Source organism: Berghia stephanieae, chromosome 15 (genome assembly GCF_034508935.2).
Source record: "Berghia stephanieae isolate SIO BIC M18660-M18661 chromosome 15, UCSD_Bste_1.3, whole genome shotgun sequence".
Classification (NCBI taxonomy): Eukaryota; Metazoa; Mollusca; class Gastropoda; order Nudibranchia; family Aeolidiidae; genus Berghia; species Berghia stephanieae.
In genome coordinates this window covers 5,129,737-5,143,420 of record NC_088374.1, presented here as the reverse complement: position 1 = coordinate 5,143,420, position 13,684 = coordinate 5,129,737, and the positions used below count along the sequence as shown (strand labels likewise).

Below are 13,684 nucleotides of genomic sequence, written 5' to 3'. Positions count from 1 at the left end.
TTATCACACTAAGTATTCCTCTTTTTTTTTCTTTTTTTTTTTAATCTTAATTTGCAAACCAGTTCTGATGTATTGTGGCTAAATTAGGCGTCTTGATGTTTGATATTTCGGGATGTATTTGCAGGGACGGCTGGTAATAATGGGCAGGGTGGGCAAATACCAGCCTGTTTTTTCATGTTAAATGCTGTATTACCATGTCCGAAATAATCTAATTTAAATTAGACAAATTTGACAGTGAGAACTTAAACTTGATACTTCGGGCTGTAATCAATTTGTGTGTATTTTTTATAGATTGCGAATAATCATACATAAATCAGGATACGCTCCTGTTTTTTTACACCCCCCCCCACCACTCCACTCCGCCCACATCTTCGTCATCTCATCGTCTCCTATTTTGCTGTCCGAGCTCTCTAGTACTAGGGCGGGCTACAGGGAAATAATTCAAATGAGCCACGTTTGTGGAAAGCACTTCATTACAGTCAAGTAATAGTTAATCTAGTTTTTGTTTTGAAATTTTATATTATTATTTTTTGTAGATTGACCCATATTAAAAGAAGCATACAAACAAACAAAGCATGACCAGTCACTAACAATGCAGTGTAGTGTGTAGTGTGTAGACAGTAACACAGTACGGTGAACATGACTGACACTGGGGTCGGAATGTCGGAACCCAGTAGTCGTTCGCAACTCAGCCTCGCGTACAAATTTAATCAGTCAATTTAATTTTCATTTAGCTTGCCTATTCTTCAAGTTTATGTTATATTCACCTTTCCGGTTAAAAAAGGGTTATCCAAACAGACCATAAAAACGATTTTATAATAAGCCGACTTCAACTTCCATCACTTACGAAACGAACATTTTTGGGTGTTTTTTTTTTTTAACAAAACCGATTGACTCAAACTAAAGCTTCAGCATTGAATAGGGAGCGAGATCCCTGCTGCCATCTTGCTTAGTTTATACAGAGACTGAGTCGCCACCTTGGCTGTTCTTGATAAATATTAGTAAATAGCAGAACCTGGGCAAAATGAGAGAGAGAGAGAGAGAGAGAGAGAGAGAGAGAGAGAGAGCGAGAGGGAGAGATTTTGAAAAAAAACTAAACGAAAGTCTCCTCCCCCCCCCCCCCTCTCTCTCTCTCTCTCTCTCTCTCTCTCTCTCTCTCTCTCTCTCTCTCTACAAAAGCTTGACAAAATCCTATTTCATCTGTCACACTGTTTGACAATTCTCTTCACCTGGCTCCCTTGTAATATCGGATGTGAGGTAAAAATTTGAAAAATTATTATCATTATTATTTATAAAGTGCAGAAAGTTTGCAATTAAACGGATAAACTAGAGATTGATTCGATTCGAAAAGTGGACACAAAAGCAGAATTTGCGAATATCCTGTCCAGACATAAGCGTCTTGATCTTGTTTAAATGAAACAATGCAATTAAAAAAAACATATATGTTCATTGAGTAATTAAGCTAAATATGCGGAGTTCAAATAGATAACTTGTTCCGTGACATGTTGGATATTTAGCTGTTTTTACTCGCCATCATTTAGATTATGTGATTAAGTTTATAATTGAAATACACACTCACTAATCAATGTTTTACCATAAAGGGGAGTGGAGTGTGTGTGAACCTGAGCAAAGAAAATTATTTAAGAGAGATATGTAATCAATGAGCGAAACAGTAAGCCATGACCTTTTGTTCTAGATTAAAATGAAGTATTAATCAGGTATTTATCATGCTTTTCAGTTTGCAGTCTTAAGGACACCGGTTACCCTAATGCGGCCACAATTTACAATGTGACGGTCTCAAGCCCGTTAAACGCAGAGTCGGTTATTGTTTTTTGCAAGTGATACTAAGGTTTAATAGGATATCTGTCTCCTATCAAAATACATTCCTGTGTTGGATTTTTTAAGTTTCATGGATTGTGATTGGGATTTTCAAGACTATTAATGTAAGTAAATGCCCAAATAGATACTATTATTCATTTATTAATATTTCTTTTTAGTTTAGTTTTGTTTTTAAGCATTTACAATAAGATTGTACATATACACCAACGACTATATCATTTCAACTACTACTATTATTATTATTATTATTATTATTATTATTATTATTATTATTATTATTATTATTATCATCATTATTATTATTATTATTATTATTATTATTATTATTATTATTATTATTATTATTATTATTATTATTATTATTATTATTATTATGATTTCTTCCTTCTTCTTCTTCTTCTTCTTTCTTCTTCTTCTTCTTCTTCTTCTTCTCTCTTCTTCTTCTTCTTCTTCTTCTTCTCTTTCTTTCTTCTTCTTCTTCTTCTTCTTCTTCTTCTTCTTCTTCTTCTTCTTCTTCTTCTTTTCTCTTCTTCTTCTTCTTCTTCTTCTTCTTCTTCTTCTTCTTCTTCTTCTTCTTCTTCTTCTTCTTCTTCTTTTATTATTATTATTATTATTATTATTATTATTATTATTATTATTATTATTATTATTATTATTATTATTATTATTATTATTATTATTATTATTATTATTATTATTATTATTATTATTATTATTATTATATTGTACGAATTGATGGTATTACGATTCTTGTATTATTTGAAATAATAATAATAATAATAATAATAAATATAATAATAATAATAATAATAATAATAATAATAATAATAATAATAATAAATAATAATAATAATAATAATATAATAATAATAATATAATAATAATAATAATAATAATAATAATAATAATAATAATAATTTGAAGGATTTTATAAGTAATTGCTTCATTCTCGTCTGGTACCCAACTCAATAGTCCGGCTGAATGTCCCACTGGTATCCATCTCCCATAGTCCCAGATTCATTTCCACTGATATCCTTTTTTCACAGTCCCAGGTTCACTCCCAACTGATGTGCACTTCCCTGAGTCTCGGTTCATTGCCCATTGGTGCCGACTTGCCATAACTTTTGACAATTTCGGTAGGTTTCGAAAAAGAAAAGTACCTTCTGGGCTCACCGTCCACTGGTATCAATATCAACTTCTCGCAGTCCAGTTTCAAATCATCGGTGTCCAAATACCAGGTTCACTCCCCACAGCTGCCTACTTCCCATAACTTTGTCGGGTTTTGGCGGGTTTCGTAAAAAAATTAACTGCTTTTATATGAAACTCCGCTATAACAAAGAAAATATTGGACTGGAACCGTCAGGGCAGAAGATCAAGGGGAAGGCCACGAGGAACATGGGAAAGAATTAAAGAAGCTGATATACAGAGAAGTGGTAAGAGCTGGAATGAGATAAAAAAAAAGTTAGCTCAGGATAGAGAGGGATGGAAACTGTTTCTCTGTGGCCTATACCCTGACCCAGGGTGAAAAAGGCAATGATGATGATGATGATATGAAACTCGCTGAAAACCATGGTCTCAGGTTCATTCCCATCTGATCAACACTTCCCTGAGCCTCAGGTTCACTCCTCACTGTTTGCTTACTTTCCATAACTTTGCCGCATATTTTCGGGTTTCGGCGGGTTTCGTAAAAAAAGTAACCCCTCCTCCCCTTGGTATTGATTTTATTCGAAACCGAGAGTCTCAGGTTCACTCCCCACTGGTTTACACTTCCCAGAATCTCAGGTCCACCCCCCACGGTTGCCTATTTCCAATAACTTTGTCAGATATTGCCAGGTTTTGTAAAAAAGTATTTGCTTTTATGTGAAACTCGCTGAGACCCACCGAAAAACCACCGTCTCGGGTTCATTCCCCACTGGTGTACATTTCCATATATCTCAGGTTCACTCCCCACTGGGTACATTTCGATGAATCTCAGATTCACTCCCCACTGTTGCCTACAAATTACTTTGTCGGATATTGCCGGGTTTCGTAAAAAAAGTAATTGCTTTTATGTGAAACTCTCTGAAACCTGCGGAAAACCATAGTCTCAGGTTTACTCCCTTCTAGTGTACACTTCCCTGAGTCTCAGGTTCACTCCCCACAGCTGCTTACTTGCCATAACTTTGTAGGGTTTCTGCAGGTTTCGGAAAAAAAAACACCATTTATACTGAAAATTACAAAACCACTATTCGGTATCAGATACTGTATAGTGCAAAACCACTATTTAGTATCAGATACTGAATAGTACAAAACCACTATTCGGTATCAGATACTGTATAGTGCAAAACCACTATTTAGTATCAGATACTGAATAGTGCTAGCCTTAAAGTTAATACTACCGAAAACCAGTAATGTAACAGAAATATTAATCTCGCCTTTGAGGGGTTAAAACATCTCTTTAATTTTTCGAGTGAACGAAATGGACTTGTATTGTCAAGGTGTTGTCGTATTAGCTATGTCTTTTCGCGTTATTCTTTAGTTGTATTCTCCTTGGTGATTCATTTTTTATTACGTTTGGCATAAATAAAATCTACTGGTTTTGTCATTCCATTGTGAATGTGATTATTTGTGGTTATATAATTATATATATATATATATATATATATATATATAAATTATATATATATATATATATATATATATATATTATATATATATATATATATAATATATATATATATATATATATATATGACCGAATCTTCTTTGTCCCACCACTGTAAATAGGCTAGAAACGCCACTGTGTATTGTGTCCTATGGTAGTGATGAGCATCTTTTAAATGTTTCCGTGGTGATTGCATTTACAACGATAGGTGGTAAGTTGTTCCACAAGCGTATAGCAGAGGGAAACAACGACTGTTCATGGTTTTGTATTCGGGAGCGCGGAACTGTGAATCTTAGATGGTGTCGTCCTCTTCTTCTCGATCTCGATGGTGCTGGACTGAGGTTGTTTGGTGGAATTCGCGATAGAGCATTGCCAGTTTGGATTGCTTCCTTCGTTGCTCCAAAGTTGTACACTGTAATGTTCGAACCATCTATGTCACGATTATTATGATGGATGAATTGATTTAGTTTATTGTTACGACTACTGTAAAAGTTGACCATGTGTTAGATCTAGAGTTCAGAAAAGACTTGGAAACCACAGAATTAGAGTTTACCTTTTATTTATTTTGATATTGAAACCATTCGTGTACATATTGGAAACGCTTCGACAAAGGACGTTTTATAACGCGTGGAGACCCGGATGTAGAAGAAAAAGTTGATGGAGGAATTAATGAGACCAAACAGGAAATGGATGTAATAGCTCATACTGAGTATGTTTCTGTTGGGTCCGGATGCGGAAATTCCTGGGATCGCGAGAATGACAGTGGCAGGAATGTGAGACATGCCCAGGCAGGCAATGAATATACACGTCACTGTGATGACGAATTTGACCATCTCCGCGTCTTTTGAAGACATACTTGTAGTCTCTGAAGAATTTTCCGACGATGATGCTAATGATGATACAGTCACAGTTGCGATTTTCTTACGCCATTGTTGATAAGTTTTAAGTTTGTTGATCATGATGATGGTGGCGATTGTGACGATAACGATTGCTACTGACGATAGTATTGTATTCGATATCAAATTGTTGTAATAAATGAAGCGATTTGCTAAAGGCGATTCAATAAATGCTGGTAATGTCAAGTTTGTTTCCGGGTCAACATACCAAGAAATTCTCGTAGATGCCAGAAAAATTATACGACTGGCGGCGAATAAGATAAACATGAGCAATAAGAATCGGAATGTAACCTTAGGCGTTAGGATCAGCTTTATCTTAAGTGGAATCAAAACACATAGACTTTTCTCTAAAGATAAATACACGGTAGTCCAGATACTACTGTAATAAAAAGCAGTGTGCATGGTCATAGTGTAAAGATTGTAGTGTTCACAAATGTAACCTTGTCTCCAGTTCCATATAATATCCACTAAAGAACAAGCCTGAAGTGGGATTATCAAGAAACAATTGAAAAAGTCAAATATTGAAAGACCCATAAATGCAATGTTGGTGCTGCTAGTTGTCACACCTTGTTGTAGAAAGACGCGGATGTTGATTGAATTCGTGATGACTCCAAGAATTGAGAAGAACAGCTGTGTGAAAAGTATCCCTTTTTTGATGTCTTGATACTCGTCATCGCTGATTAATTGGTCAGTCTGTAAAGTGACAACGATCTCCTTTATAGTGTGGTTGTTATCCATGTTGACCTACGAATAATGCCAGTCTTTTGTTGTTCATAGAGCTCTCAAATCATGTCAGACAATTAACAGTAATAAAATGGTCAGGCGACACACATCTTGCTTTGTTAAATTTGTAGTCCAGGAAACAATTTTAAAGTACAAAAAATAACAATATATTCCAGTCTTCCATTGAACTAGACCTTAGAGAACAATTTCCCCTATGGGATGAAAATAAGGGAATTCTATTATATTTATTTACTCATTTATATATTCGGATCTTGTGTTTAAGATGTTAACGTGTTTATGACAATGTGCAGACGTTCAAAAATTTCAAATTTACAGCACAAAATAAACCTCCCTCCCCCCTAAGCCTCCTCCCTCAGATATGTCCTCTTTATCTCATTGCCCCATCCCATTCTCTTCAAACGCCCACCCCCCCCCCCCCCCAACCCAATTCTCTCCCTCCCAAGTTTCCCAATTTCCTCTTAATGTTTCCATTCGATCATATAAAAACCCACATCGTTTCGTTCCTGCCCCTAATTCTTTCCCCACACTTCCACCCCTACCCCCAATCTTCTCTCCCCCATACCCTATTTCTTCTGCTTTTCTTTTTTTTTCAAGTATTTTTTTTCGTGACGTCTAAAAACGTACACATCCATTCACACCATTTTGCTCATTTACGCGTCTTCATGCACCATAGAACACTCTAAATGAATCACGGATCTACTCCCTAACAAAGAAAAACATACAACTGACAACTGACGAGAGGCCTCAGTGTCAAAACGGCCGTAATTTTTGAACGAAATATGAGTCGATTTTACTCATTTTATAATATTCTGAATTGTGATGGAATTGAGCACTGCCAAACTACAGGTCATCTATCAATATATATATATATATATATATATATATATATATATATATATATATATATATATATATATATATATTGAATCGTGTTTGATACAAATATGGTACGAAAAGTGCTCGACATGTAGTAATGGAGCGAATTATTATTTAAAATATTTACCACAATGTTTGGGGCAGTCTACATCAATGTTTCAGGCTTAATTTGCCCAAATTAATTGGGCAAATTAAGCCTGAAACATTGATGTAGACTGCCCCAAACATTGTGGTAAATATTTTAAATAATATATATATATATATATATATATATATATATATATATATATATATATATATATATATGAGTATTGGTGGGTACTCGTAGGTACGAAAGTGCTCGATAATGATGGTTAGAGCTAATATAACATAAAAAATAAATTGTATCACATTGTACATGTCGCCAAGACCTATGTTTCTGTGGCTTTCGTCCACGTCTTCAGTTGGCATAATATTATTATTATTATTGCAATTGTCTGTAGAAAGGTCAAAGGTGACGTAGAGGGTCTATGACTTTCTTGGTGGCCTCAATTGTAATTTTAGCTTATTATGGTTGAATTTATTAGAGATTTGCTTTTGTTTTTTTCTGTTTACTTTACTGGAGTGAGGGGGATCTGTATATTGCTAATAAATTGTCTCTGTAGAGACTGATTTGTGTGTCAGATATGTTGTTGAGCTGTGAGAGCAGATATAAGCCGATCATCTCACAAAAAACCTCCAATATATTCAAAGATAATTAGCTAAAAGTTACAGTTGATGCCAACAAGAAAGTCATAGACTTCCTCGACTTCACCTTCGACCTTTCAACAGACAGTTACAAACCCTACAGAAAGCCAAATAACGTCATAACTACGTAAATAAAGACAGCATCCACCGCCTGAGATCATAAAACCAATCCCCAACAACATCGCGCAAGGCATATCTAGATTGCTACGATGAGTGGTCACATCTGGAAACTAAAAGATTCAAACACACATGAAACATCATATCAAAATGAAAAAGCATACACAGTAAACACAAAATAATGCACCCAATACCTGAAGAAAATTATCACATACTAAATATACACCCCAAAACGACATACTAAACAGGTAGTCCGTTGGATTAGCGAACCGGTCCGTGCGTTTTGTGCACTTTTTGTAACCATCAAACAAATTACACAAATAGGTGATGATATTATGAAGATTCAAATCATAGGTGACTCTAAATACAATTTATTTTTGAAAAGACCTTCAAATTAGTCGTAAAAGTAGTGAAAACGCGCAATTTGTGATGGTTTGGTGCTAGATGACAAAAGAATTGAAAAAATCATGTTCACCCATTAAGAACTGGATTAATATCTGATTTCGGAGATATGTTTGTTTTAATGTTTTCCATTATTACTTACTAAATGTCTAGCTTTTAATTATTTTAAAATAATTTTTTCGTCTTCTGGCTTGAAAAAACCTCCATTAAAAATTGTCATTTTCCTGCCCGAGCAACAAAAATATGAGTCATAAGAACGACCTATCCTTTACTAAAAATGTACAACGATGTCTGAGCATTTGTAAAGGAAAAAAGAAAAAGACACTAAAAACTTATATTTAAAGCAGTTAAAGTGCTTTCTTTCAACCAGTGTGTACAGTACAATTATGATAAATCGAAATACGGTTTTATCATTTGACATCGTCCACACCCTTCGAGATAACGACAATGGCATCATGTGTTGTCTAAAAAATAACTGAGAGGAGTCATGGTTTTTTGCCAAATACTAGAAAAAAGGTCGTATTGTTATACTGTCTACTCTGTGTATCAATTTCTTATGATAGGGTAATCGATATTATTGCTGAAACTAGTATAAAATCATTTTCCATTTCTATATAAAGACAAGTATTGTCTACCCTCCAAGAGCTCTCAAAAATACGTTTACAACAGCATTAGTTGATAACATTGAACAAAACTCATCATCATCAACATCATCTGAAAGATTTCATGGGTCGGGATCAGCTTAATTCAGAACATCGGTCAAGAAACAAACACATTCTCTCCAAATATATTTGAAAAGGACATTGAAACAGAAGCAAAGGCCGTCTTAGCTATACCTCTATCTCACCCCTTTCAGAAGTAAAATGCTCAATACCATTGCCAAATGTAAAGCTTAATACGATGGCATACATTCCGAAAAGTGTCATTGTTTTAGAGTATGACTGGTTAACAGATTGTGAAATTCCATTTTTGACACTTGGCCAGCTTTTAATTCAATGCAAACTTGTTCAACTGCTCATAGAAGTATTTCCTTTCTGCTTCCCCTTTTAAATCAAAGTATCCAGTCCTCAACTACAGTCCGCCGTTATTTTGACATTGTCAAATCTGCTTTGTCATTGATCAATCTATCACATCTACCTGTCATTACAGCTGATCAACCAGTTTCTGTTATAGCAACAACAATTCAGTGGTTGATGCCTTCGAAGTACAGTTAAGACAAATTTATTATGACGATGGATGGCCTCTATATTTAGATATGTATCTTGAAAATACTTGGAACATGGTTGGAGGGAAGCGGCTGAGTAAATACTTTAGTTGCAGTTGAATTGCATCTCAGGGGAAAGCTGCCATTTTAAGCTGGAAGTCATCTCAAGCATCGTCGCTATGTTCACCAGGTCTGACTTTGTGCCATTTATCATCTAATGCTCCAATCCTGGAAATATTTAGCCAATGAAGAAGAATCCTTGACGTCATGGCTCTGCAGACGGCGAAATAAATCGGTACAGCGTGACTATTGGTACCAAGCCATGATAGACTAATAACGTTACACTCGCCAAGAAATGTCAAAGGATTCGGCCTTGCCTGTCAGGGATACATGCACAATTGGAAAGCAAAGCTTTTAGACTTATTTTAAACAAAAAATTGAAGCCACAATCCATGACCCTATAAAAAAAACCTTCCCATGTTCTATTTCAAGTTTCTAAAAGTAGTCATCAAAACAGAAATAGAATTTTGCGTGTCTAAAGTAAGATGTAATTTGTTCTCAAGACTGTTTATTTCTTGCCAGAATAGAGAGGGGAATTTGGATGAGTTTTTTAAACATGAACACCATCCTTACCCACCTTCCCTTCAGAATTTGGAAGGCTCCGTTCATGTCAAAGGCCTGACATTACTCACTGTCTTCCTCATTCAACGAATTTTGCGAACTGTCCTGAGTCAGTTCAATTTTATGTGTATGACGGAGATGCTCTCATTGATTTGCTCTGTCCTGGAGGTAACTGTAAAACTTTTGGAGAATATGCTATGGTGTATTTATTTATTATATAAATACCCAGATGAAAAGGATTAATCGAGTGGACATTGTATTTGACGCATACGTGAAAGTTAGCATAAAATCTGCAACCAGACACAAGAGGGATGTCTCTTCGGAGAAGTTTGATGTGAAGGACTTAACATCAATTTCTAGAAAACGGTGTTCATCATTTAAAAAAAAAAGAAAACAAGTACAACTATTCTGTTTCTTATCCTCAATTTTTTTCAACAATCAAAACACCAGGAAAATTTATTGTTTGCACTACAGGTGAGAACATTTCCAAATCTATTACAGACGTAGAACATTTATTGCAATCGCTGTACCCTTGAACTCAAGAAGATCCTGACACCAAAATAGCACTTCATTTATTGAAAAATGGAAGCGAATGTCACTTCAATTCTGGGTTATACGAACAGTTGACTCAGATGTGGGTATCATTCTGCTATCACAGTTTGCTGAATTTGGAATGGAAAAGGTGTTTGTCACAGGAGAAATAAAAGAAACCTAACCACTCAATTTTGAACCCCTGTGTCCTGAAAAAATCTCTGGCTATGTTCTTTTTCCATGCATTTACGGGGTGTAACAGTGTCAGTTCATTTGCAGGGAAGAAAAGGAAATTAGCATGGTCATTTTGGGCCGCATATGATCATGTTACAGACTCATTTAAAGTTATTGCTAATCAACCGTCTAAGGAACATAATATAGCCAGTCATTTCAACATCATTCAGAGATTTGCCTATTTGTTGTTTGACAGAGCAACCAACTTATCTGCTGTCAATGAATGCAGGCGTGAACTTTTTACAAAAAGTCACGCCTTTCAGACAATATGCTACCAATTCGCGAAATTACGCCCGACTGAAAAAAGATACAAAGAGAGAGGAGAAGAGCCTATCATAATCATGTTGAAGAACTTGTCAGTGAAGACTAAAACAAAATGGTTTTGAAAGTTATTAAAAGTAGGAGATGCGATTCGGTTGGTATAGCACCCCATGAGCATGATTGTGTATTATACTCTGATGCAAAAACAAGCAGACATACTTATTAACCAATTCTGCTCTGTTTTTCTTTTTCAAAAGCTCATACCAAAAGTTCCAGTCAAAAACTACAAGCCGAAGAAAACGATCACAACACTATGGCTAAAATCAATGTGACAGTAGAGAGCGTTTACAAACTTCTCGGCACTCTAGATCCAAAGAAAACATGTGGCCCAGACAAAATACCATCCCGTCTCTTAAAGATATTGAGTAACGACTTTGCACCTGCCCTCACACATTTGTTCAAACTCTCTCTTGAAACGGGAGACATACCAATTGTTTGGAAGCACGTTCGTGTCCAACCCTTCTACAAGGAATGTGATAGAAGCAGGGCTCAAAACTACCGTCCAATTTCATTATCCTGCATTTGCCGAAACTGTTAGAGCATATGGTGAGATCGTCAAGAACTGAATATCTCGAAACTAACAGGTCTTTTTTTTTGTATTGAACAGCACGGATTTAGAAAGCACCGCCCATGTCAAACTCATATAGTTGACACATGATCTGTCAGCTGCTATTGATAAAGGAGGTCAAATTATCTAGTACCTGCTGGATTTGCCAAGGCCTTTGACAAGGTTCCTCACCATCGGTTAATCCAGAAATTATATGACGTTGGTTTCAGGAACAAAAGCTTACAATGGATTGCACCTTTCCTGGACAATTGCACCCAACAAGTTCTTGTAGACGGCGAGACTTACACATCGGAATGGTGACATCGGACGAGCCTCAGGGCTCAGTCCTTGGGACCGTCCTATTTTTAGTGTAAATAAAATGATCTTCCACAAGGTGTGAAGTCAAAAGTGCGCCTCATTGCTGACGACACAGTATTATATAATAGACAAGAACAACAGACGACTGCAAAACACTAAATGACTATCTAGATAAATTACAAGAATGGGAAACGATAAATCGAATGAAATTCAACGTATAAAAGTGCAATGTTCTAAACATCACATATAAGAAAGCACCGATTACATTTGAATACCAACTTTATGGTCAAAACCTGGAACATGTAAAGACAGCAAAATACCTTGGCAATGATTTGCGAGAAACCAATATGACTGTGCTGTTCAATGTTTTGTCCTTTACCAAAATGGCTGTATTGTTCAATGTTTTGTTCTTTACCAAAATAGTTAGCCAGATCAGGACACGCAGAAACTGGAAACAAACGCATCCTCAAAATGGTTAACTTGAATGGCTTAGACATGTTTGGTTGACTATGGATCCCTTGGGGATGAAAAATGACATGTAAACAAATATCGGTCGCTATAGAGACAATGGACTAGCCATGAGCAGATACCCCCCCCCCCTTCTCCTCCCAAGTAAAACAGTAGAAACAAAAAGCTAGTGTCCAGTATGTCCAAACATAATAAGTTGAAAATTACAATTGACGCCAACATGAAAGTCATAGACTTCCTCAACCTCACCTTCGACCTTCCTGCAGACGATTACAAACATGACATGTAAACTTATAACAATCTTTAATAATTATGTACGTGTCACACACAATTTTTAAGATCTTTGTCATTGGTTTGGTTTAAAATAAGCTGATAGGCAATTGAAAATACTCTAATGGTGCATATTATATAAATCCAATTTTTTTTTTGATTTCGTTAATGTTATCTCTTTGGGGGGGGGGGGGGGGGGGGGGGGGGGTGGGGAGGAGGGTAGAGTCAAAATGCCATTCAAGCATACGGAGGAAATAATACAAATTATAGCGAATCCAAGTACTACTACCATAAAATAAGTCACAAAATATCTAAGAATCCCAATTTTAGGGTTAGAACTAACGTATTCTTTAATTTCTTTGGATTTATTAAACTCGTTATATTTTTATCGTGCAATAAAAAACATCAACGCAAGCTCGTAGTGTTATCTTCCACGATAAAAATAACTCATCTAATAAATAAATAGAAACGACAGAACCGTGTGTTACTGTATTAAGTGTAGTAACACGATCTACCTTGGATTTCGATGGAGAAAGGCGTTGTCTACGAGATTTGTACTGTTTGTCTACACACAGTTTTGAGCACTAACAGTCCCTCATGATATACTAAAGCCCCTTCTAAACATCGATGTCCCGAGTAGAATCTTAAGGTCAAGCAATGACCAATCAATCCTTGTCAAACCTCAGACCCTGCGTAAAATAGGTGAACAATCTTTTCATTTTTCCGCCCCCCCCCCCCCCTCCCAATTTTGGAAATCTATCCGATCACACCTTCGAGATGCTCAGATTCGTTAACAAAACCAAAATCTCGCTTACAGTTTTATCTTTTTACGTGATAATATTGCAAAACTATAATGATATTTTGTTGTTGTTAAATTGAATTCGTATCACTTTTCCATCAACACTTGTCTTACCGTAATATGTTTT

At 35.7% G+C, this 13,684-nt stretch overlaps 1 protein-coding gene across 2 annotated transcripts in view; it reads right to left on the bottom strand.

Annotated features, from left to right (window-relative positions):
• Positions 1-5,026: 5,026 nt before the first annotated feature.
• The window catches only part of LOC144960635 (uncharacterized), a 9,876-nt gene continuing 1,218 nt past the window's right edge, over positions 5,027-13,684 (bottom strand). Inside the window, exon 2 of one of the 2 annotated variants that reach the window (XM_078893871.1) lies at positions 5,027-6,314. In XM_078893871.1, the coding sequence (XP_078749997.1) occupies positions 5,044-6,117 (1,074 nt within the window). In that variant the 5' untranslated portion in view covers positions 6,118-6,314 and the 3' untranslated portion in view covers positions 5,027-5,043. The remainder of the gene's footprint in view (positions 6,315-13,684) is intronic. The other variant, XM_078893873.1, reaches the window with a different exon arrangement.